The sequence below is a fragment of the Hydra viridissima genome, unplaced genomic scaffold, assembly GCF_058129835.1.
Source record: "Hydra viridissima isolate aposymbiotic clone 2 unplaced genomic scaffold, HvirCarnegie_v1 scaffold_1, whole genome shotgun sequence".
NCBI classification, from domain to species: domain Eukaryota; kingdom Metazoa; phylum Cnidaria; class Hydrozoa; order Anthoathecata; family Hydridae; genus Hydra; species Hydra viridissima.
The window spans coordinates 37,759,265-37,786,053 of record NW_028324300.1 but is presented as its reverse complement, the minus strand read 5'-3'; the positions used below and the strand labels follow the sequence as shown (position 1 = coordinate 37,786,053).

Sequence of the window (26,789 nt, the reverse complement as noted above, 5' to 3'; positions counted from 1 at the left end):
TTTTTCTGAAATGCTGTAATCTTTTATGAGAATAAAAATTATTTTAAATTAGAATTATTTTAAACAACTTTTATAGAAATTTTTATTTTAATCGTTATTAATCGTAAAAAATCGAAAAACTATAGTCCGGTGTCTAGAGATTACAAATTTTTTCTTCAGATTGGATTTTAAAAGCAGGATGACGATAACGAGTTTTGAATTGTAAATAGAACCGTATAAATAGCTTCTAATTGATTTTAACGAAATTAAATTTAAGCTTGTTTATGATTTTTAAAATTCCGAAAACATTTTTAAATTTTTTTCCAAAATTACAGATTAAAGTACTCATTGAAAATTCTAAATCTTTTACTAAAAAACTTGAAGCCTTAGTAAATGAACAGATTTACTCATCGTAAGCAGCCATTAAAAAAAAAGATCCCCAAATATTTGCTTTGTATATTAATCGGAAGATAAGCGGCAATCATTTACTAAGACTGGTAGTTCTTTAAATCTAAAAAATTTTTAGCGCTTAACGTTAAAAAATGCAACTCAAAATTTTTTTAACTAAAGTGTAAACGTGCTTCAGTTACATATTCGATCTACATCCCTTTTGAATTTCAGTACAAAACAAAATGAAAAACCACATAGTATTAAATTTTTAGTAATTAAAGTTTAAATGTGTTAAATTAGTCCATTAATCACATCCTCTAAAATATGATATAATAGCAGTTAATAATAAACACAGTTAGTAAACTAAAGTTAGTCGACTGACATTTTAGCGTAACTAATATTAGTCAACTAACTTTTTAGTCTAACTAAATTTAGTCGACTAAATTTTTAATTTGCGAAAAATGTATTGTTACTGTTACCCAAAAAATACTTTTTTAAATCTTGTTATGCGTTAGTTGTGAAGTGGTTTTAACGCCATATTTTTGATTGCAAATTAATGTAAGTTACAATTTTTATTGGCAGGGCAAAAGCATTTTCGGATTTCCTTTATATATTACCTGCAATGATTTTTTGAGGTAATAATACGTAATTTATTTCGTTCTACACTCATAAAAACGCAGATATTTACAGTGACAACAATAAAATTGAAACAGTTGGAGGATTAATGTTTTTTATTATTTCTATATTGTGTAATTGAACATATATCTTGTTCAACTCTCAATTTTATTTTTCTTTTAAAAAATATTATTAAAATGCTAATAACTAGTTATGTTTTCGGTATAAAATATCAGCTGTTTTTGACAGAGTTATTCTACTAACAAACCAATTTTTACTTAATTCGATAAAAGAAAATTTGAGGCAATACTAGGTACAAACAAAACATTTTTATTACCTAATTGTCACAAATTATATTAAGTACTTTAAGTTTCTTAAAAACAATAAATTTTGATGAATGTCTTTAAATTGATTTATTTGTCATAATTCATATTATGTTCATATAATTTCATGGTATAGGTTATTCAGTTTTTTTTTAACACTAAATCTTGTTTTAGTCAACTAATTTTAGTTTGACAAAAATGTTAGTCGACTAAATTTAGTTAGACTAAAAAGTTAGTCGACTAATTTTAGTTACACTAAAAAGTTAGTCGACTAATTTTAGTTAGACTAAACTAACCTTAACTCCCACCCCTATAAACAATGCACGTAATATTTATTGTTGTTATTATTTAAATCTTAGAGTATAGTTGTATGGCGTTTATTTGCATAAAGTGTAATAAAATAAACATATTTATATGGAGCATAATTTTGTAAAATATATTTAAAAGGTCCCATAATAAACTAAAAGATCAAACCGTAAATATTCAGAATATAAATATTTTTCAAAACTTCTAATCGAATTTCTCCATTCATTCCCCATGATTTTAAAATGTAAAAACACGAAGTATGTAAACAGAACACTGGTTATACTAAAAATGTAGTCGACTAATTTTAGTTAGAACTAAAAAGTTAGTCGACTATATTTAGTTACGGTTTTTTTAGTTAAGTTAGTTACAATTTTTAGTTTAGGTCACAACATGTTTACGATTTAAAAAAACAACATCTTAAAATTTTGTTGCAATGAGAATACGTCATTTATTGTAAATTGTTTGAATTCATCATATGTGTACAGTAAATTCTCGATAACTCGAATTTCTAGTAACTCAAAGTAATTTCGAATTCCCGCTGAACCCCCTTTATCAATAATATTAATAACAATTTTATTAATATTATTGATAAAGGGGGAATTTTATTAATAATAACAATCGATAACTCGAACAATTTCTAACTCGAACATTTTCTGACTCGAACTTAATGTCTTGGTCCCTTGTTGGTTCGAGTTTTCGGGACTTTGCTAAACTTAAAATTTGAATTCCAATAAGTTGATAAGTGCGTATTAAGTTGGCTTAAAAGCTTGTCTGAACATCCAGGGTGAATAGTTAAGCTTTTGATTGGTTCAATTTAACAACAAACTTACTTTATATTGTCTGTGACTGTGTGACAAAAGTGTACAAGAATCTGAAGTTTTTATAGAAGCTCTACGATTTTAGTCTTTTAAGTTTAAAACGACTATTTCAAGTTTATATTGGGTTTTTTATTATGATTATAAAGTTTACAAAACTAAAACGTTTTCTTTTATGCTATCATCAGACTTGTGAAAGGGAAGACGCAAAGCTGCTTTTTTTTTATTTGTTTTTTAATTTCACTGCAAGGAGTTCTTCATTTCTCAAACCCTTATTACATATATATATATATATATATATATATATATATATATATATATATATATATATATATATATATATATATATATATATATATATATATATATATATATATATATATATATATTTTGGTCACGACATTCTTTTGTGGGTTATTTTGAGCAGAGAATATTTCAAGTTTGAGATTTCTGAGCAAAGTATCAGTTGAGGTTCTTGTTTTAAGCTGCTTACTTTTAACATTTTTTTTTCTTCTGGTAATATTATAATATTAATTTATTTAAAACGTTTGTTTCAACATGTGCTATTTTCATTTTAGGTTCCATGTTGTCAGGGCCGCCGAGAGCCTTCAAGCCGCTCGGGACAAAACCTTTTTTGGCGCCCTTATAGATTTCGCTTCATTTATATACTTAGCATAGAAGCGAAAAAGTACATTATGCCTTTATAGCTACTTTAACTTTATTTCATTTTTTGCTAACTAACCGCAGCATAAACAATTCCTAACTTAAATAAAATTTTTGAGCTTTTTCGAGGCAAAATTATAAATTACTCCATCATATAACAATGATTTCGCAAGATCATTTTCAATAGACAAGATCATAAGATTTGAAAGTCGCTCTTGTCCCATGGTAGCTCTGAAATGGTTTTTTATAATCTTAAAATAAGAGGGTGAAAGATCTTTTAGTAAACTTTTTAAAAAAAGTCTACTAAAAGATCTTTCACCCTCTGCAACGGATATTGGCATTGTGTGAAAAATGATTAATTTCGAAAATATTCGTAAATTGCTTCGAAAATAATATATATATATATATATATATATATATATATATATATATATATATATATATATACATATATATATATATATATATATATATAGACCTATATATTTCTACTAAATCACTTTCAAATCAGTATTTTGATTAGTAGCTTTGTAAAACCAACGTAATTCTTGGAGCATTTGATTATTTTTTTCACATTCTTTTACCCTTTTGGAAGCCAGTGCCCTATTTTGGGCACCAGAAAGTTTTTAACGATTCATTATTAACAGTTACTGTAAATAACCGTACGCATCAATAAAATAATAGCATTGTCAACTACGCAAACTCATCAAAAAATTATTAACTCAATCTCAAAAAGCTAATGTCATAAATCAATATTTCAATAGTTAAATATAAATCTTAAACATAAATTACAATAAATAAGTTGATCGTAAAGAGTTGAAAAATATTTACTATTACTTTCTTAATTCTGAATAGAATTATTTCTAAATTGTATTCACAGTTTGTTATTTTTTCGATGAATTAAAAATAATGATATAACGCGAGTAATATATACATTTCAATTATGGCATTTTAAGATTAAAAAAACTATTTTTATTTTACTTTGGCATCTGGCGCCCCATCGACATCTGCTGCCCGGGACAAACTGTCCCTTTGCCCCCCCCCCCCCCCCTCTCGGCGGCCCTGCATGTTGTTATTTTGAATGGAGGTAAACGCATTTGGAGCTGCGCGATCTATGGTGATGCTAAATATTCATCGTGTGTAAGAATTTCTGAATTGAATGGCCCGATGACAGCTAATCGAAATCCAGATGTATGTTAGTGAGAAAGCTTTTATATATGGTTCCTGAACAATGAGACAATATCATAAATGATCGTAGGTCTCGAATTTGTGACCATCCAATTGTCACATGTAATATTGTAGAATCTTTAAAACGGCCTGAAAACTGTTCTGGTTTCGTAATGGTTCTGGTTTCAAAACGGCTGCAATGGGGCAAAATCTTAGCATTTTGATTTCATGTTGTATAATATAATCTAAGGCTCCGGCAAAAATATTACTTTCATAGTCCAGAAGTAATATTACTTTCATAGTCCAGAAATAAAACTGGAAACTCACGAGAACAGTTTGAATATTTCACAAAAATGTTTCTACAAAAATGTATGTTATCTTCCGACCTGAAGGATCTGCAAATCCTACGCATCCAAAAGGGCTTTCCTTGTTCGTGTAATCTCTATATCATGAAATTTTACCCTTGGAATAATTAGTGAAAAAATAGAATTTGCAACTGCGTTCGAAGCGCAATATGCAGGTGCCGATATTCTTTTTCTGGAGAAGTAGTTCTTCCGACATATACTACCTCTACCAGTTAAAAGTTTTAAACGGTTTTTGCGCGGTAGTTAAAACAGTTTTATAACATAATATATAGAAGATCAGATTTCATAAATATTTTGCTCTTTCATGCGTCTGTTGAAATCGGTAGATCGAGCATAACTTTTTGTTTTGGGTTCTCGGAGAAACAACTTTATCGTTTTATCATAAATCTTGCAACCTCAAGATTTAGGATAAAAAACAAATCAACGCCTGCAATATTCTTTTTGATTCTTGATAACAGGCAAATCTTATTATTTTTCACATCAATTTCAGATGCCAACAAACATGTTTATTAGTTGAAGTATTTTAATACTTTAAAAAATGCTTGTTTAAAATAAAAGTACATTTTAAAATGGCGTGTTAAAGTGATTATTTATTATTTATGAAAAAAATTTATTTCTAGTAGTTACGTATTATCAATATAAGTGTTGCGCTCAATCGCGCAGTTATTCAAGCCTCTCACGTTTCATTTTTGATATGTAAAACGAGCATTTTATTTTTCTCTTTCTCTTCTTACAAAATAAAAACAGTTCTTACCACACGTTAGTTACATATCAACAATACAGGTATATGACTTTAAAAAATACATGTTTTAATTAATATGTAAGATACTCTGATCTTCCGAGCAATTAACCCCGCATAGTCAACGATCAATGTGCCCCAATAGGTGTAGTTAGCACATTTATGACAATATCTTCCATATGATATGTTGACAGCTCAAATTTTTTATCATTATACACCCAACACACTTACAATAGAATGTTTGTAGGTTCACAAATAAATCTCGTCAAATTGCTTAAAAAAAAAAATTCAACTATTGATAATAGAAACTCCATTTTCTTTATTATTTATATTTTATTTACATTATATACATTATATTTATACATTTTGTTTCATTTATTTATTTACATATTTATTCTAATTTCATAATTTACATTACATTTATACATTTTATTTATATTATTTATATTATTATACTAATTTATTTTTATTTATATTTTAATTCGTTTTTTTTTTTTTTTTTAAAATACGCTAAAAACTGTATTAAAATAATATAAAAAGTAAAAGATTTCAGGCAGAATAAAAGTTAATTCAATTGCAAGGTCGCTCATAATGAGACAAAAATGAACGAGTAAAGGCTAAAAGAACATACCGCCCTGATGATCAATGCGCCACCATCTCGCCTATTTGCTTTTATCACAACAAACGAGGTTGCCCAAATGTGTTGTATGTACGTGTGTGCATAGGTAAAAAAGGAGCTGTTTTGAGTGAATCAAAAACTAACATGAGCCAAATACGCCCCTGATCTTTTAAAGTCTCTGTTGGTGATTTGAATCAGTTTCCTCTGCAAAAAGACAGCAAGGTAAACAGAACAAGTTCTTAAATCGAAATGAGTTTAAAAAATGAGTTCTTGTAAAAGTTATTTTAACCAGAAATGTGTGATTGTGATGAAAAGAACTTTGGCGTAACTTTGCTTTGCTTAAACTACAGTTCTTTAAAAACAAACGAAGTTAACAGAAACAGCAAAACTGGTCTTCCTAAAGGCAATTCTATAATTAGAACTTTGGCATCGATAAAAATCAATACTAACTTCACTTTTGACATCATGTGGGGGTCTTAGAGTGATGTCATCTACACGGCCGTTATATTTATTATTGTAATTACGGACCATTAAGTTGTTGATCTGATTCTGTAATACCACGCGTGTCAATACGGCTGCTTCTTAATGTTAATATATAGATTATATATTTAGTTAGTATTTATTCCTCCATTATGATTAACCCCAACTTAACAGGTTAACAGCTAAAAAAATCACGTACTTTTAAAAATTTGATTTTATCATAGCAAAATATGTTAAAAACAAATATTTTTAAAATCAATTAACTAGTTTGGCTGTTTCTAACGCTTTGATTTTTTTATATCGCAGTGCATTTCAAGCTAGAACGAAAAACGTCCTCTATTCCTTTAAAACGCGAATTGTGTGTTATGAGTTTGGACAGTGAAATTCCCAATATAGCTGCCAAGCGACCCTCACTCATTTCCAAAAAAAGCACTACATTCACGCCCACGCTCCTTACTGTAATCTGGGTTGCTCCAATCAGGATTCAGTGACTTTCATCTTTTGTGAACTTGTTAGAGCTCACAAAAAAATGATAAGTTACGACGCTTTTGACCAACTTGGGATAAGAGAAATGACAAGTTACGACACTTTAGACCAACTTGGGATAAAAGAAATGTTTTGAAAGTTTCACAAGAACAAGAATCATCACTGGTTGATTTATTCACCATTAGTATGCTATGTTTTGTAGCACAGAAAACAAAGTTCAAAGAATGAAAAAAATTATTTATTTGCAACAAGTAGCCATCTTAAATAAAGGAAATGCGTTGAATTGGGTTAATTCTTAAACGCATTATTAGCCGCCATTATCTCCAGGTCAAATTTTCATTTTAGTGCTTGTATTATCTTCGAATCGCGCGAACCAAACACTAAAATCAGAGTCTGCATAAATACATGAAAATTTCAAATTATCTACATTAAGAATTTTTACAACTAAATCGAACGTGAGAATTTAGAATTGATAATATTTCAATAAGATAATTAGGTTTCTTCCGAAAACAATTTTGACAATTTATAAATCTTCAAGAAAATTATGCTCTACATAATTCCTTATATTCTAAATAATTTTAATTTTTATATAAAATTTCTTCATTGAAATAAAATTCAAACTACAAAAAAATGTAAGCATAAAAAGAAAAAACCACAGAAAAAAAAAAATCATTTTGAATGATAAGTCTCAATTTTAAATTAAAGTCACGTGTTTACTCTACCCAATTAGATCGGTGAAATTCGAGTAAGAATTAAAGGAATCGATGTATGTTGAAGCCAGATCGTAACAAAACTTGAAATGAAGCTAAAATAATAGAGGTCACAAAAATAAAAAAGGTTTTTAACCACGAAAAATGCAACAGAGTTCTTAATTGTGATATTAACTCTACATAAACAAGACAACACTTACAACATTATTGACAAATTGAGGTCGAGACGTTCGAATCTTCCTCACGGTTTGAAAAACATCAACCGCTTGTTCTAACTGCAAATGATGTAAAATAACTGAACAAGCGAGAAACGTTCCGCATCGCGATGCTCCGTCTCTGTTAAAACATAAATCAAACTGTAATTTATTTACATGTATATATATATATATAATAGAGAGAGATCCATAAAAATATGAAAACTTAAAGAAAATCATGCAGTTCGTTTATAGTTTATTATTTTGTTTTAGCTTTTAGAAAAGTTCGTGTTGTTATAATTGTAAACATTTTTATATTTACATCGCAACTTTTACCTGCACATCACAATTATTGGACTTCCTTCATGTTTTGACTGCTGTTTTTCCATTTTGGTAATTAATGATATAAGGTCATTCGGGTTATCAGGTACTTTATCTACAGGCCACTCGAAACACAAGATACCACATTCAACACTATCTTTACCAAACTTCATAAACGAAAAATACATGTTAAAAATTATTTTAATATAATTAATTTCTGACTAAGAAACCAGCCAAATAAAAAAAAAAAAAAAAATTACTGACATTGGAGTTAACGAGAACGTTCTTAAATGTTACATTTCCTTCGATGCTTTGATGTTTCATAACAACCGAAGCATTTTTATGCGTTTCCTTATGGTTTAATGTTCCATGCAGTTTAGGCAATTCCTGTAAAAAAATAACCACAGTTGACCAACCATAACAACAATAGCAACAAAACAAAAATAAAAAGCATTGCCTATCTAGTTTTTACAAAAAAATGCAATTTTTAAAAATAACGTTTTAAACTTTAGTAATATGCTGTGAATTTGTAAATGTAAGAAAAATAACTGTTTTCTGTGTCTGACGTAGTAAAAGTGTTTTGTTTATAACCTATTTATTAATCTAATATTTGCCCTACCAATGAATGTTTTTTTATTTGAAGAGTAAAACTGATATTTAAATGTTATTATTTAATTTCATTATTTTATCAAATTTAAATCTCTGAAATAAAGACAGATAGATGCCATCATAGTAAGCCGAAATGGATAAATGTTGGACGTCTATATCAAGCCGGCCTCCTTGTGCCATGAGCCAAAATGATAGGTCAAGCCGCCCTGCTAGTGCAATGAGCAAGAGGAGAGATGGGGTGACCTGATGTACTCACAAATATGGGGTGGTAACATGGTGAGCAGGCTGACTACGTTACCACATGCAGCGTTGTCAGCCTGTCCACCATGTCACCACCCCATATCTGTGAGTATATCAGATCTTACTTCACCCCAACCAAAAAACAGATGGCCCTGAAGTACTTGGCCAAGTTAGGTGGCAAGGTATATAATGCACTGTACTCAGTGTAAATCTAGAGCCATTTTTTCAATTTTGAAAAACCCAGCAAAAAATGTGATTTTTTTCAAAATGGATAAAAAAACAAAAAAAAAATTAAAAAATGGCTTGAAATTTTTTTGAGCTGTTGGACTATCATAATCATAGATCTCTTATCAGACTGGCAAATTGGAAAAATTATTGGACATTGGATGTAAAAAAAACTATTGGTTGCCCAGCTCTGGTTAAATCAAAATCAAAAATGAAAGTTTATTGAAAAAATCTCTAAGTGTTTAAATTGCCTCACTTCAAATCACTTTCAACAATAAATTAAACAATCAAAAATATTCTTTTACAAACCAGTTCCATCCTCAATTTAAACAGGTTCATAAAATAATTTTGATTGTTGTGGAACTTCCATTCGATGATTCCTATTCTTTTTTCTGCAATACTTGATCATTAAGCAAGTACATGACACATCAGCACCAAAAAATAAAACCCAAGATCAATGCCTTTTAAACAAAGTAAACTTTCTTGCAACAAAAGTTTTCAATTTTATGGTTATCATGAAATATCAGTATTGAAATATCATTATGTTAATATAGTGATGTTAGCATTATTTTGTTTATTATTGTTACTTACAGACTCTTCCTTGGTGTCATGAAGCATCACAATGGTCCCAATCTTCTTCAGAAGTACCATAGTCCAAAAGTCTGACAGAGTATCAGGAAGGGGGTGCTGGGTAGCAATAAATTGATCAACTTTCTTAAAACCCTAAATTATAACAACTGTGATGAAAATTTGTCACAAACGGCTCTAACACAACTGAGGGGACAAACTGCAAACAAAATTCAATAAATAGATATTTTAAACATGTATTCATTATGGATAGGACACCAAAGACAAATTTTTAAATCTTACATTAACAAAAACTGCGTTTATATAATCTCCACCATCGTTTTCACATAAACCATTTATCAATATTACACGTTTTTCATCACCTGTTTCAAAAAAATTTTGTAATAAAAGTTATCCAACAACCAAAAAAGTTTCATAGTTTTAAAAAAAAAAAATTGTTGAAAACTCATGTAAATTTTTTGGAGGAAGATCTTTGTATACTAAAGGTCTCTGTTGATTATTGTTGACTGCTTGTATAACAACTACACCATTTTTTAAAATGCTTTTGCACACAACACAACTTTTCTAATTAAAACTGTTAAAAAAAATAAGATAAAAACCATCTTAAGATAATAAAGCGGGATGATGATAGTTTAACATCTCAATAAAGTAAGCTTACTTGGCAATATTTCTTGGTTTCGATTCTTTGATTTGTTAACTTCTTTGAGAGCATTACTGATTTCCTCAGGGTTTGGTTTTAAAGAAAATAACTTTAGTTTCTATAAAAATTTAAAAACTAAAAAAAAATTAACAGCTTTTTAAACCATATATTACATTTTCAACTTTTTTTTTAACCTGGAACTTAAAACTGTTCTCTTGAACAGACACTTCATTAAAATTCTTAACGTTAGTCATTACAACAAAAGCTTTTTAAGTTTGAACAAAAAGTAGACAGGATCTAAACTTTGTTGAGATATTTAAAGCTTTCTAGTATTTGAAGCTGTCTAGACAAAAAAAAACAAAAAAAAAAAACAAAATTTCATAAATCTAAAAAAACTCCAACCAACTCACTTCTAATTGATCCTGGAAACCATCTGTACTTCCATGTTTTGCTTGAAGCCTAATTTTTTGTTGCTTAAAATCAGAAGCCAATGTTTCAGTGACACCACACGTGATTGATTCAAAAATAGCACGATATACGAATAAATACTGATCCTAAAAATAAACTAATGTTTAAATAATTTTCTTACTTTTCTTTGCACCGTATTAAGCACTGCAATATGTAAAATGGTAACCTCTGTTTGTATCATATAGATTCTTCTACTTCTCATGAAGTTAACGTAATTAAAAATATCCACTTTGCCTTTGTGTTTTTGTAAATCCAGCATTGCATCAACACAAATAAATGTTCCAGTTCTACCTACACCCGCACTGCAAGAGAATTAAAATGACTAGAAAAAAAAACGTTCAAGAAAAATGTACAGGAAGTAACTATAGACAGAAGCATCATAGAAAGCTTTGTAACAAGCATTACAGTGTTTCATTTGTCACTGTTCTGCCATAATACTTCTTTATTATATTAATTCTTCTTTAGCATGATAATGTTAAACCTTTTATTTGATGTCTTGATTCAAAAATATGATGTAGTTTCATTAAAAAATGCTACCATTTTGGACAATAAAAAATCTGAAGTAAACTTAAGTTTTTTTCGTTTAAAAATTGAAAAAAATTTGAAGCTGAGCAAAATAAAAAATTTTTCTGGAAAAATTTTCCAATAAGGAAACATACCTACAATGGACCACCACTGGCTTTTGAGTGAGTTCATATGGAAAAACTTTTCTAATGCGATGCCGAAAAATGAGAATGTCTGAAACAAAATCGGGAGCTGTTTGATCAGGCCACTGAAGATATTGAAAATGGAAAACTACCTTCTTTTCCTTACCGTCCACCTAAACAAAAAAACCAATAAAATAAAAACAACAAATATCACAAAGGTATTATTACAGAAATTTTAAAACTTAATTGGAGATCATATTATAATTACAAATCACAGATCATCACATTGTTTATACTTCTCCCTCAAAAACTTTTTTTGCATTGAAATTTTATTTTATTTTTTTGAACCTTTTTTATAGAAAATTTCCGAATAATATAGTCTGAGAATGTATCTGTAGATGAGATTGTCACTTCAATGTTGTCAAAGGTTTTTGCACCAGACAATGGCCAATACAACTCACATTTTATCTATAAAAAAAATTTTGAAAAATGTTTGTTAAGAAAAATAATGGTTCCTTTTACATGATATAACAATAAAAGTTTTTAAAGATTTAAACATTTTTAAAGCTTTGAAGTATATACTTCAAAACTTTGGTTTTTTAATACAAATCTTTTAACCTTTCCTTTTTCTATGAGATTTGTTAACATTACAATGGCAGGGACATCTTGTTCCCAGATCATTTTCCAAAAGTCATCTACAGATGATGCATTAGGGCCTAAAAAGTATTTATAAATCCAAATATATTTATAATATATCTATTTACATATCAATAGCAATTCTTTGGATATCACAGGATACAATTTTAAAAAAATAGTAATATAAAGAACAAATTAACATTAAATGCAGTTATTATGTAACATTAGATGGAATAATATGAACAATATCAATAGGAATTTTAAATAAAATATTATACTAATATTATTATTGGCTAAAATTTAAAAAAATTCAATTTAAAGAATTTTTTCACCTTGTGTTGCTATATAAGTATTTTGAGATGAATACCCCTATAAATGCAAAGAAAAACTCATTTTTACGAAAGAAATTTACAATAAAAATGTTTTAAAATCAGAGAAAATTTTTTTTTTATTTGAAACTTGTTTAATAAACAGAAGACAACAACAAAAACAGTACAACTGCTGAGCAGTACAACTGCTGAGCAGTACAACTGCTGAGCAGTACAACTGCTGAGCAGTACAACTGTAATAGCAAAACAATGACAGAGTAACAATTACACCAATACTACTAACAAGCATCAACACAAGTTAATGTTACAAGAGTTGGTAAAAAAGATTGTTAAAGATTTGTTTTTAGCATATTTAGTATTTATGGTAACCTTTTTATTGAATTTAGATAATTAGTCATGTTAAATGTAGACAATCAATCTAAAAATAAAATTAAGGTAAATAGTCTGAAATAACAAATAAAAAATATTACTTAAAGAATTAGCAGATGAAACTAAAAAAATTTGTGTAACGTTATGAAAAACATTCAAAACTTAAAAAACAATAAAAAAAAACACTTACATGAATAAATGATGCATTTATGTAATTACTTTTTACATTTAAATCATTTCCCAAATGCACTCTGGAATGATCGTCTAAAAATAGAGTTGTAAAGCAAAAGAAACTCTTTTTTTAAAATCTTAAAAAGAACTTGAAGAAGCCAATCATGGCTGACTGTTAACCAAAGTAAATCCCAACAACAGGAAAAGAAAAGTTTAAAACTGTTTTTTTACAAAACAAAAAAAAAACAAAACAACAAAAAGAAAGAAAACAGATTATTTGAAGATTAAAAAATAACACTAAGATTAAACCAAATAAGTTTTTACAATTATTAAAACTATTTAAAAAAAAAAAAATTCAAACGTAATACATGGTACAATATTAGCATAGCGATTTTTAGATTTGACTTCAGGTGAAACACCATCATTCCAATTGTATAACTGACCAGAGTTTAAAGACTATAAAATTAAAAAATTGAAAAAAAAAAACAAAGTGAAAAAAACAAAGTGAAAAAAATAATAAGCGGAAGAGGTAAAAGTTAAAACCAAAATAATACTTTTTTAATCAAAAAAAGTTCAAATCCAGAGTTGGGCAACTGCAATTTACAAAATGAAAATCTCTGATTTTAAAAAATTAACTTATTTTTCATTTCAAAGTGAAAAGCCTAAATCTCTTTCAAACAAATAACAAATTGTAAAAAAAAAGAAGGGTCACATTAGAAATGAAGAGGCAAGATGCTGTTATGGCTTTAAAGGCTGAGTGATTATAAGATCTCTATCTATTCAGTGACTTGATCAAGATGCTCTGACATCATTAAAAAAACCTGATACATTACAGCAAATTCAGCAGACCAGCAAATGTCAATTCCAAAAGGTCATGATGTCAGAGAAAGCAGTCAAAAACTTTGTTCAGGAATACATCATATATGATATCATCATCATGACATCATCACAATCATGATAGATGTAATGAGAAAAAGTAAACTTATGTGATTAGTAAGACTGCATCATTAAGTAAGTATGAAATAACTCATGAAATGACCAAAAAATTTGACGACCACATAACTCCTAACAGTTTCATAACTGTTAGGGTTATGTGATTATCAAACTTTATCAACATTTAAACCATTTTGTGGTACAAAACATTGGTGAAAAAAAAGCTTCAACAAACATGAACACTTTTTCAGAGATTATTTAAATCTAGCATGTTTATTTTTCATTAAAAATTATTCATTTTAGACCTTGCATAGGAAGCAGTTCAAGCTGAAGTGGCTTTTTATTGAACAAGGTTGTATCAAAAAAGAAAAAACAACAACAACAAAAAAAAAAAAAACAAATAAAAAGTTACTTCATTTGTATTTAATTCAAATTTTCAATAATAAAAATATTATACCATATATGAGTTAAAATTTGGCACTTTTCTGAGACAAAACTTTGGAGCCAAAAGATGCTGAGTTGATAAAAGAAAGAGAAAAAAACATTTATTTCATCAAACAAACACAGGAATAAAGTTTAGTTTAAATAAATGTAACTGCCTTCAACTGTGAACACTGCTTCAATCCAAGATCAGAACTTTGAACAGTTTTTCTTATTGTATATTTCCCAGTCCAGGCCTGAGATAATGACAAGTTGGTCAGTGTTAGGGTTCTGATACTTACAAGCTTATAGTGGAACTTTAGCCCAGATATTGAAGTCCACAGGACTAAGGTCAGGAGAGCTAGGTGGCCAGTGTTTTTGGGCCAAAATTTCAGATGATCAGCAAGTCACTACTCAGTAACATTGCCATTGTGATATAGAGCTCCATTATGCATGAAAACATAATTGCAAGTTCAGGATAATTAGCTTGAACCCAAGGAAGAACATGGGGGTTCAGAAACTTTTGATGTAGTTTTTGGTACACCCATTTTTTGGTAACATTTTCTTACCATTGGAACTGACTGATCCAAGAATCATGATCTGTGAGATCAAAATTTGGGCCAAAATTTCAGATGATCAGCAAGCCACTACTTGGTAACATTGGCATTGTGATATGGAGTTCTATTATGCATGAAAACATAATTGCAGGTTCAGGATAATTAGCTTGAACCCAAGGAAGAACAACAGATGATTTGTCTGAGGTGTAAACTTGACCTTGCCTAAGATATCAGGTCAAGTTTTTCAATGTCTTAGCTGCATTTGTCTGGAACCTACTTTTGACCTTGTTTACAAAACCATGTTTAAAAACTGAAATGGATCTGCCACTTCCAGGCTTCTTTTCTGCAGTCCCATCAACATCTAAGCTCTTCTTAATATTGTAAACAATTCTTCTGGGGGACCTTGAGATTTTGAATAATCTCAGAAACTGGTATTCCTGCATGAAGAAGTTTGACAACCTCCTCAGTTTTTTTGTTCACAATTCCTTCAGCAAAATTATTTGGAGGGTTTATCAAAAATCTTTTGACGACGATATATTTTCAGAAAAACGCTTTGTATAATTACAAAACCTCATCAAAGTTGAGTGCCAAATTTTAACACACATGCAGTAAATTCTCTATTTTTAAAAAATACCTAATACTAGCTGTTTTTCTAACAAAATTTGATAGAAAATCATATATACAACCGATACAGTAAAAATAAACAGAAACTGAAAATGAAGAAAATAAAGAAAAACAACATCCAATAACATACTTTCACTTAAAGAGATTATTTAAAAAATATATAGCATTCTTGTTCATAAAATTTCTAAAGATTTTTATCAAATAAAAAGTTTGATTTTAAGGGGAAAAACATGGCACATTAAGTTCCTTTTGTCCCAATATTCCTTGTGTCTCTTACGTAGTTACATTTTAAAATAATTTATAAATAACCCAGAAATTACTCATACCAATTCTTTCTTACTAAAGATATCTTAATGAGTACAAACCTTGTATTCTTCAGAAAGAGCATGATAACTGTCTTTAATTAGTAAATCCCAAAGGGCAGGAAATTCTGCCAAGCTAATTGGTGGATGATGTGAATCAACAACTATAGTGTCAGGTGGTTTTTTATCAAAAGTTACTTCTTTTTCTTTAGAAACTGGTTTTGGAAATAAAATGAAAGAAATAAGAAAACAAAAAATAAAAAAGAAATAGAAATTAATATATATCAAAATCAAAAAAACTGTTCTTCATGATAAATTAAAACAAATTACCAGGAATTTCATCTTCACATTCATTCTGATCTTGAACATAAGCATGATACACAAGTGGGGTTGGGTCAACTTTAAGACTTTTATCCATATTAATAGGCTTTTCCTTTTTATAGGGTAGTCCTCTTTTTTGCCTTCTAAACAAAATTAAAAATTATCATAGTTATTGTTGCCAATACCATTATTTTCTATCTATACCACTATTTTATTTATAAAATAAAGAAAAAAGAAAATGTTTAAGAAAAGTTTTTAAGTGTGTATTTTTCTTAAATATTTCATTTTTGTGAGCATATAAAAAAAAAATTGTTAAAAAATTTATTTTATAATTTATAATATATAAAATATGATTTATGCTGATCTTATTTAAAAAAGTAAAACCAGCTCCTTTGCTAAATCTCAAGTTTTATTACTTGTTTATATCAATCTTTACTCTACAAAACTCGACTACACAAAATTTGACTCAATCTTCATTTTGAATGTGCTCAAATCAAATTCAATTAGTTATATTTTTGTAATTAACAGATCCAAAGAGTGGTTTGATTTTGTTAAACTTTTTATTTTCAATATAAAAAAAAAGCATACATACATATATTAAACAAGAACAATATAAACTTCATATAGTATAGTGTAATAGAATGTTCTAGAAAATATATAGAACATTCTCAAATGTTATTATAAACCTAGAAGGTTCTACAAAATATAGAAAATTCCTAAATGCTCTGTTGAATCTAGAAAGTTCTAGAAAAACCATAACACAGTTTAATTAAAATTTTCACAAAAAACCTTTTGAAAGCAAAGGTAGATAAGAATGTTTTTGACATTTGACATATAAAGTCAAGATTACGTAATAAATGGATAGTTTTTTTTTTTTTTACATATATCTAAAATATCAACATTATTTACAGAGTAAAATCATTTTAAACAAAACATTCCCAACTGAAACATAAAACAATAGAATCAAACCTTATAATTTTAACACCAAGAACAGCCAATAAAATAATTATACAAACAACACCACCAGATACACCTCCAATAACACCTTCAATACCAGCTTTTTTCTGAGCAGCTAAAGTTAAAGGAGGAAGAGAAGCTAAAAGAGAAAAAATTATGCATAAAAAAGATAATTTATATTATATATAATCACTATACAAAAAAAAGTTACACATAATTTGGATTAGGGTTACACTCTAAATAATGCAAAAAAAAAAAATTCTCTTGAGGCTCTCATCTACTTGCCTTAATCCTCTTATGATTAATAGTAACTGTGATAAACTTTCTGTGGCTGGTAAGTTAATTAACTCTAAAGTGGTATTATTTTAATTGCAATAGCATAAATGTTCAATTGAATTACTTTAAAAAAAAATTAGAAAAAATTTAATTATCAATTATGTAATTATCTATTTATATCACCTTTTTTTTATATCTAAAAACTTAAATTTAAAAAATTTCAAACTTTAAATTTTTTTGTGACTCTATATGACACTGTTTACATTATTTTAAGAAATACTGACGATGAACCATATTCACTAAAAACAGTTAATTAACCTCAATCAAAGTTGCCTTATTAATAATGTCCAGTCTAGACATTATTTTATTTACAAATACCTAGCTTTAATTTGTTTGAGGTTCTAATGATTGGTATCACAAGAATAAGTTTGAAATAAATGCTGCAACATTTTTTATTGTTAAAAACTGCAACAAATGTTCTATTAATATCTGCACAACAATTGAGCCTGAAAAAGCCAACAGTTTAATTTATGAGTTCTATTGGCTGAAATTACTGCAAAAAGATTTTATCCAATGCATACATTACAGCCAGCAGCACAGGAATTCATGCAATTGCTCATATACTGTTGAAAAAAAGCCTGGGCAGTAACTTGGTCAGCTTATAGGCATCAACCTGATAATAGTAACCAAGTTGTTTTATATGCCAATAAGATCATAAAAACTAATTAAGTTTTAATGAAAAAAAATCCTCATAAAAAAAAAAAATCAAATTTTAAAATTTTAAAATTTAAAGAATTAGCTCCTTTAATATGGCAAGCAGAAAAAAAAATCTTCAACAGAAAAAACAGTTCTTTACAAAATGTCTGGTGATGAATACCAGTATGTGCATAAATTTATTATCATTTATAAACTTAATATGGCATCTGAATATTCAAATTTTATTTATAGGAAACATTAATTTGTGAGTAAGTAAAATGAAGATATCAAGACTGAAAATCAAAGTATAGAGAAGAGTTTATATGAGTTAAGAAAATTTTCTTCTAAATTTTCAAAATATTTTTAACTAGACTTCTACTAGCTCAATTATCTAAAATTCAGAAAAAAGCTCTCAGATCCTCATCACATCATTCTTTAGTAAGTATATTGTACAATTAAAACATATCAAAGTTGAAAATCAAATTATAAATAGTTTGCAAGTGTAAAGAAATATAACTCTTAAAGAAGAACAAGGGGTTACTTGATTTTTTTTCAGTTTGAACATTCACAAACCAAGGAGTTGAGTAATATTTTGCCTAGAAAAAGAAATATTCAAAAGTTAGTCATTTTTGTTTCACTCTTAAGTGAGTAACTTCTCATAATATACATAAAAGCATTCTTTAAAAAAAAAGATTATTTTAAACCAAAGCATTCTCACTTCATTTTCATAAGCTCTTTGAAGAATGGCATATGAAGTGCCATCTTGAAGTTTCACATTTTCTACAACATCAGAAGCAAAGTTATAAACACTGGTATTTACAGTTATTAAGCGTTTGTACATTTTTCCATCACCAACTGTAAAGTTTTGCAAGTTATCAAAGTTTGAAGCTTCAAACTCTGCTGCTATGTAAATATTAGAGTTCTCTTCATATGGCTTCAATTCTGAGGGAGATGGATCTATATCTTTTGGATCTCCCTTGAAAACAATTACTTGATAATACCTGTTGAGTGAAAAAAAGATGTCAAAAAATATACACATGATCACTAGTCAGATGTAAAACAGGAAACAGTAGTTGTGACAAAGGTAAATATTCTAATATTCATTAACTAGAATGGAGAAAAAAATATGCTATACTCAAGAACATTATATTCCCTTTTTTTTATAGATTTTATAGATATTGAATATTTTGCATATAAAAACTTCTTTCATTTAACCTCATAGACATTTGTTGATTGACCAAAATCATTACAAGTTTTTTTACCAAAATCATTACAAGTTTTTATCGATTAAATTTGGAAATTGAAATTAGAAAATTAAATCAAAACTCATCAATAGAAATTTAAATTAAAAAAAAAAAGAAAAGAAGAATGGAGAAAAGAATGTGCTATACTTGTTTAAAGACAAAAACAAATTTTTGCCTATAAAAAAGTTTCTATAGACATCAGTTTCTTGACCAAAAAAATGGGTAAATTTTTTATTATGTTTTTTCGTTGGTGATGAATAATACCTTCTGTATCCGTTTTTTGATAAATCAAATTTCGTGAAATTTTCTAAAGTAGAATGTTTTGTACATTTTGAAAGTGCGTTTAATTTTTTAAAATAGAATGTTTGGTATGTTTTCTTTGTACGCTTAAAACAGCAAGGTTTTTGGTAAACAAGTAAACAAATTTGTACATAAGTATAAAATTCATATATAAATTTGTTACTCTCAAAAAATTAGTCAAACAGATTTAATTGCATAGGACTATTTTGAAGTAGATTAATGGGTCGGAACAAAACCAAATTTTTTAAAAAAAATATAACTGTCTTAACAATCAAATTATTTTAGATTTGACTTAATTTAAATTTAACAGCGATTAAATAATCATCAAATAAATTAACATTAAATCTACAAAAGTGCTACAAAACACAAGAGACATTTTGTTACGGTGGACAAAACCAAAGCATCCAAATGATATTCTTTGAAAATATATGGTATGTGTCTTATTTGAAATTGTGCTGATGATGATATATTGTTTTTATTCCAAAGTTTATTGTAAGAACTTTTGCAAACAAGATATTTTGTGGTAGTTATGTTTGTTACTTTACTGAAAAAATATTACATCAAAGTATATTCAAGTGGTTCATTAAATCTGCACATACTAATATATGATTATTATATATCAATATATGAATATATGTTAATAAATATGATTAAAAAAGTGAACTTTAAATTAAATTTATAGTTTATTACTAATCATATGCCAATATCAAAACTTAAATTTTTAAAAACATGAAGTAAAACAAATAAAACTAATCGCAAGTTTAAAAAACACAGTTAAAATTTTAAAAAAGAAATATACTAAAAAGTAGCAACATTATTCATTTTCCCTCACCTTGTGGACAATGGTCCTCTTGATAAGCTTAAAGTTATTGTGCTGACACCAACTGTTATTTCTTCTTTTCTCACTTTTGCCAAGTCACTCCTTTCTAAAAAAAAGTAAAAAAAGTCATGAAGTAAAAGAGCTGAGGGATAAATTTTTAAAAATTAGGAATGTAGATCTAAATGGATTTTGAACGAGATAAAAAGTGGAAATTTTAAAATAACTTCTGATAACCAACCTAGAAATAAATGAGAAAATGTTCCTTTGTAGACATTACCCTAGAAAAAAAGATAAATTTTAGTTTTGTGACTTTTCATTACTTAAACCAGAAAAACTATTAAATCATTGGAAAAAAATGTTTTATATCCACTTTTTAAGCATCTTTGTGCTCTCAGGTATCACAACCGAAAAAAAAAACAACAAAAAACAAAAACCAAGAAAATTGAACATGAGACATTGTTTGGAGGTTGAAAGAAAAAAAAAAAAAAAAAAAAAAAAAAAAAAAATGGAATGGAGCAAAGAAATAAAATATAAAACAGTTTTTATTTTCAAATTCTCATTTGGCTGAAGACATGAAAATTTAGAAAAAAAATTTAAAAATGACTTAAAGTATTTAACTCACACTCAAAGTATCATTGATTACAGCTCGGTAACATACTAAAAACTTTCCAATTAAACCAAGTTGAAATTGTTCCTTGTCCAGTGTGATGGCTTCATCACCTTTATGAATTATAAGCTCATTGATGTTGGAACCAGAGTTTATTATAAATGCAGCATTAGTATGGCTTGTACAATTTTCAATATTGTCTTGAATACTAACTTCATAATAACTATATAAACATGAGAAGAGGTTTTACGGAATCAACATTTCACATAAAATAATTTGCTTCTTATTTAAATCAATTTTCAATTCATTCTGAACTTGAGTTTTTTATATTTCATTTCAATTCTGCTAATGATAACTTTTATTCATTTAAGCCACTCTTGTTAAAGCCAAAATTAAGAAGACAGAAAAGCTATTTTAAAGGAAATAAAAACAAATTTCAAAGATCATTTAAAAAAAAGGGAAAATTTCATATAAAATTTAAAAATACAATATTTTATATTAACTTATGTTAACCTAATTATATTATAATCAATAATTTACAAAAACTAATTTACTATAACTAAGTTGAAGTCATTCTATTGATTTCATTACTTAAACCCTAGACAAACGAAACAAGGTTGTAACCTGATTGGTCCAGTGAAACTTGGAACTGTGTATAAAACAATTTTCCTTAGTTCTGAGCTTTGATTTTTTAGCTTCAATACAGGTGCATGTGGTTCTAAAAATGAAAGAACATGCATCAAAATGCGCAGCAAGTGGAGCTTATCAGATCAAACATTCATAACACATTAATAATTAACTTATTTCAAGCTGATAAGAATTAGACATTAAGAATAGCATGTAACATTTTAGTTCACGAATTTCCCAATTAACAAAATCTATTCCTAAAGTTAATAAAACTCTACATGGAAATGGCAAAATCATACCATCATAAGGCAACGTCACAATCAATTCAGAAGAGGGGCCTTTGTCTATTGTCTCTGCATTCACAAAGATTTCATACTTTGTACCAGGAAAAAGTTCTTCAAGAACTGTTTCAGTTGAACTTACAAACAACTGTCCATCGTGCTTGAAAGATGAATTGTAATACTTGCGTCCATTAAAACTTATCTGTAAAAAATGCAAGTTTTTTAAACACACTAATTTATTCCACAATCATTATGTCAAAAACAAATATCATCATCAGCACAATTTCAAATAAGACACATACCGTGTAGTTTCGAAGAATACCATTTAGATGCTTTGGTTCTTTCCACTGTAACAAAATGTCTCTAGATGAGGTAGCATTTCCAGTTAGATTTTCAGGAGCACTTGGGACTTTGCAAAAACAATATGGTTCATTATAATTGTTAAAAAAGGTAATTACTATCATCAAAATCCTTATCATGATTATCATTATCAAGACTAAGAGTGTTCATACTTACTTCCTTCAAGAGTCTTTTTTTCTATCCAATTACTCCATGCACCTGGATTTAAATGGTGATTAGTAACAGCTCTTACCTTAAACAAAAAATTTAAACTTAAACACTTTCTACACTTACGTTAAAACTAACTGTAAAATAATATTGTGCCTTAGCTGACACACTTTTTTTTCTTTTTTTTTTTTATCTGTTTTAAAACAAACTTTATTTTGATAAATGATTGATCAAACTTTAACTGCTATAAGAATCTATAATAATCCTTACCTAATGTCTTAAATATAACTTATCAGATCTCATTTTGGGTTATGGTTTATGTACACACTTACTCTAAACTGATATTCCTGAAAGTTTCTTAAACTTGCAACTTCATAAGTCTGATTGTCTAGGTGCCAGTGAGAAGCTGAAATATTAAGAAATATAATCCTTGATGAATTAAGCTCCCCATATTCAACACTGTAACTAGTTATTTTTCCATTCGGATTTTCTGGATGGTACCAAATCAACATAATACTCTCTTTAGATACTGACAATACAGAAAAGTTCAGAACCTCTGATGGGTCTAAATGGAGAAAGTAGTTGCATAGGTTAAAAGAAGGGTTGATAAGATGCACTGCAAAAAAAAATACTGCACTATACCTTAGGGTGATCCCTATCTATATATAAAAATCTATATATATAAGTAATAACTTAAGAATCATTATGGAAACCATGTTGAACTCCTTTTAGGATAATAATGGTGAAAAATCTAGAGGACTGAAAACTATTTAGAGGTTGCACAGGAGCATTAAGTTTGATTTTATTTATTCTTTTTTTTTTCAAAAGCTGATAAAACTACACATTTTGACTTTTGATTGTCAAAGACTTTTCTAGAAGTAAGATAATTTTTCCCATGTAGTGCATTTAGCTTTTTGACCAATCAGGACTCTGAAAACCTTACATAAACAGCTGTACCTAGAGGTCAATGTAACTTTCACTGCTGAATTATAAAATGCATAAATGAATTTCACAACTGTTTGCATGGTTGATAACTGTTCTTAATCAAAATTTTTCTAGTTTTTTTTTTTTAATTTTGAAAAAAGCTTTAGGGAAGCTTCAGTGTTTTAGATTGGTAGCTAAACTAAATATACCTTTTTTATTATTTCAAAGTGTATACATAAAATTATTTTTCTTTCCAGATTCACAGAAAGTATAGTTTCAAAATGTCACAGAAGACTCAGATGTCTTTCTCATTAGGTATTAGGACATCTAAGGGTTTAAAATTCTACCCAAGGGAGATGCACTCGTTCACTTGGTTATATCTTCAGAGAAAAAGTTGACAATTTAAGAGGCATCCACTGCAATTGTTGAAAAAATTGCAGAATATTAGATTGAGCCTGTATTCAATCATAAGAACAAGAAAATTGAGACAACTTACCATGAGTGAGTTGTCTCAAATCAGCCTACTGAATATTTCCATAAGCATAACATCTATAGTAATTTGAATAACAGATATTAAAAAAAAAAGCTCTAGTTTTGCATTTCTTTTACTTTTGTTTTGTAATATTGGTAAATCAAAGTGACTTAATTGTGGTAGATAATTTAAATATCATAAATTTAACAATATACACATTCATATTTTCTCCAGTAGGTGTTTACGGTTTCTTTGCCTAAACATGCTCTTCAATTAAACCTTAATAAACCTTACAGTTATCAAGACCATTATTTATGCTAAGGTTATAGACGCTGAGAAACATAATCATTTAACTATTCCTTACTATTTAAAAAAGGTTATGAGAGAAAATTCTTTCCTATTTCAAAAGTTTATGAAAATTTTTTTTTCAATTTGTTCATCACTATTGTAAAAATTCCCAATTATAAAAAGAAATTGCGGATTGGCCCTCACAATTTAATGATTTAATTTAGTTTATTTACAATTTTATCAATAAAAACAAAAATTTATAGCGCTTACTTAATGTTAATTAACAAATGAAATATTTGTGCAATAATGCATTAGTGCATTTGTACTAATTTTGTATTCAAAACAGTTGTAAGAGTGAAAACTTGGTATTTGAAGAAATAAAGACCACCGAGGAAGACCTCCAGTTGTTTACTATTTCTACTTTTGAGAAAATTGGGATTTCGCATTTGAAAATTTCAGTAACCTTTAATGTTAAACATTCATCAATCTTAATAGCACCTGATAACAATAAGTCTAGTACCAGCCTTGGCATTAGCTAAAAAGATTCTGTCAATCCAATAATTCAATACTCTACTTAACCAAGTCTTTGTATTTAATACTCTATTTAACTCAAGTCTTAGTATTTAACTTGAGCGGATTCGTAAGTGAAACTTGAAAATTTCAAGTACGTACTTGAGTAACTCAAACTTGAAAAATAATCAAGGCATTGACTCCACGGCGTTTATTGCAAAATGCACTTAGCAATCAATAGTGGCAAAGGCTTTTTAAAAGGTTTGGTTTTGCTGTGATGCTTTTGAGTTCAATAATAAATATAATTTTGTTATTTCCATTCAAAATGATAATCAAAAAGAAAACGCTAATTATCAGTAGAAACATGATTGTCAATAGATTGTGTTTAAAAAAATATTCAATGAAACAAACTGTAGAAAAAATCAAAACATCTACTTGAGTGGTATGGAGTATTATAAAAGTGAAGGAAGAAACTGGAAGTGTGGTCAAATGATCAGGACATCAGCAAATTACATTTACTATTGAAGACAGAAGAATTGCTACCAAAAGTAAGAGAAATAGACTATTTACTACCCCAGATGTTATAAGTAATATAAATAGTTCTCCAGAAGATCCAATATGTGGCAACAGAGAACAGGCAACTGATGGAAGCAGGGGTTGTTAGTAGAATAGCCACAAAAATACCACATACTTGGTGCCAAAGTAAGAAAAAAAGAATACAGTGGGAAAACAATGTTCTTAGGACCAATCAGTAAATATTCCAAATTTTTGTCCAGAAAAGGAGATTATTTGGTAGAAACTTTTTTTCAAATATATTTTTTTTTCACCCAAACAAATTAATTTTGGTGAATAAATTCAAAATTTCTCTTCCACTTGCAATAATTACAATAAACTTGGATTTTTAATCAAGCTTGTAAGCTTACTAACTTTGGAGATCACAAACTATCTCTGAATTAACTTTGATTCAAAAACAATTTTTGTCATGTGTGCATAACTAACCCAAACAAAGATTTTTGAGGGGTGTATATATAAAATCATGGAACTAATGATTATTATTAACAATGAGGGATCCAATAAACTCAAATTGTTCATTCAATCCCTCATTGTGTTTTAGTGCAAGCGTTGTTATTTCTCTTCCACTTGTTGTTGCCAAAAAATGTAAATCCAACTAGAACTTCAGACAGATACCAAAAATGACTACTAAATGCTCTGCAACATTTATTCCTTTAAACTGATGATAGCAGAGCAAAGTCAGATCATATCTTAGAGCTGTTATGGATGCTGGACTCTTAAACTAGTACTTGACACTTCTTTTAGAATTCCACACTTCTTTCTGGTTTGGAAATTTTTTTCAGATAATTCTAAATCTGTTCAGAATTTAATAAACATAACACTTTTGTGACCTAATTGATGCTGGAAGAAGTGATTTAAATTGTTTATGAAACAACAGCATCTTCATTGCATTTGTAAATTGTGGCATTCTAGAAGCGCAACGAATTGCACCTGTATATCAAAACATATTCCATGTAGTCAAACATCCCTAAAAAAACAATTGTCAATTCCAGATGCTTGCAGTAAACATCACATTGTTAGATGTTCCAATTTTTGATGTTCCAATTAAGCAAGAGAAAACATTAACTTCAGTTTTCCATGGAGTAATCAGTGATGCTATTTTCTTGTCCTCCAAATCATTACCATAAGATTCTTGATCTATTTGAGGCCAGAAGTATTTGACATGACCAAAAAGCTCTATATTAGACAGCATTGACACATCATAAATAAATAATGCTGAAAAACTTTTCCAGCATTACATAAGACACCTTATGGTGATACACCAAATTTAATGGTTCTTGCCTAATTTTCTTTTCTAACAAAGTACGGAGCCCAACTTTTGTACCAGTGTTTGATGTTTTAGTATCAGAGCAGAGGCCTAGTTATTGACTAGTTATAGTCAACTCCAATAAAATGCTAGAGAATTTTTCAATACAATTTTGGAGTCTTTGATGTTGATAGACCAACCTCAGATTCT

General features: G+C 28.2%; 1 protein-coding gene across 2 annotated transcripts in view; it reads right to left on the bottom strand.

Moving 5' to 3' along the window:
* Positions 1-7,425: 7,425 nt before the first annotated feature.
* The window catches only part of LOC145192711 (receptor-type tyrosine-protein phosphatase S-like), a 31,335-nt gene continuing 11,971 nt past the window's right edge, over positions 7,426-26,789 (bottom strand). The window contains exons 14-42 of one of the 2 annotated variants that reach the window (XR_016452762.1): positions 22,899-23,131; positions 22,576-22,651; positions 22,362-22,468; positions 22,078-22,261; positions 21,776-21,869; positions 21,167-21,374; positions 20,783-20,822; positions 20,557-20,650; positions 18,899-19,181; positions 18,722-18,776; positions 17,221-17,347; positions 16,261-16,394; positions 15,994-16,145; positions 13,463-13,550; positions 13,114-13,187; positions 12,924-12,972; positions 12,558-12,594; positions 12,208-12,305; positions 11,938-12,057; positions 11,602-11,762; positions 11,109-11,244; positions 10,885-11,028; positions 10,493-10,592; positions 10,117-10,196; positions 9,838-9,969; positions 8,437-8,559; positions 8,188-8,339; positions 7,858-7,993; positions 7,426-7,752 (exon numbers count right to left, since the gene is read on the bottom strand). Coding sequence is in view for 1 of the 2 variants with exons in the window: in XM_090088249.1 (XP_089944375.1) it covers positions 7,666-7,752; positions 7,858-7,993; positions 8,188-8,339; positions 8,437-8,559; positions 9,838-9,969; positions 10,117-10,196; positions 10,493-10,592; positions 10,885-11,028; positions 11,109-11,244; positions 11,602-11,762; positions 11,938-12,057; positions 12,208-12,305; positions 12,558-12,594; positions 13,114-13,187; positions 13,463-13,550; positions 15,994-16,145; positions 16,261-16,394; positions 17,221-17,347; positions 18,722-18,776; positions 18,899-19,181; positions 20,557-20,650; positions 20,783-20,822; positions 21,167-21,374; positions 21,776-21,869; positions 22,078-22,261; positions 22,362-22,468; positions 22,576-22,651; positions 22,899-23,131 (3,455 nt within the window). In the remaining variant the exon portion in view is untranslated. The remainder of the gene's footprint in view (positions 7,753-7,857; positions 7,994-8,187; positions 8,340-8,436; positions 8,560-9,837; positions 9,970-10,116; positions 10,197-10,492; positions 10,593-10,884; positions 11,029-11,108; positions 11,245-11,601; positions 11,763-11,937; positions 12,058-12,207; positions 12,306-12,557; positions 12,595-12,923; positions 12,973-13,113; positions 13,188-13,462; positions 13,551-15,993; positions 16,146-16,260; positions 16,395-17,220; positions 17,348-18,721; positions 18,777-18,898; positions 19,182-20,556; positions 20,651-20,782; positions 20,823-21,166; positions 21,375-21,775; positions 21,870-22,077; positions 22,262-22,361; positions 22,469-22,575; positions 22,652-22,898; positions 23,132-26,789) is intronic. The other variant, XM_090088249.1, reaches the window with a different exon arrangement.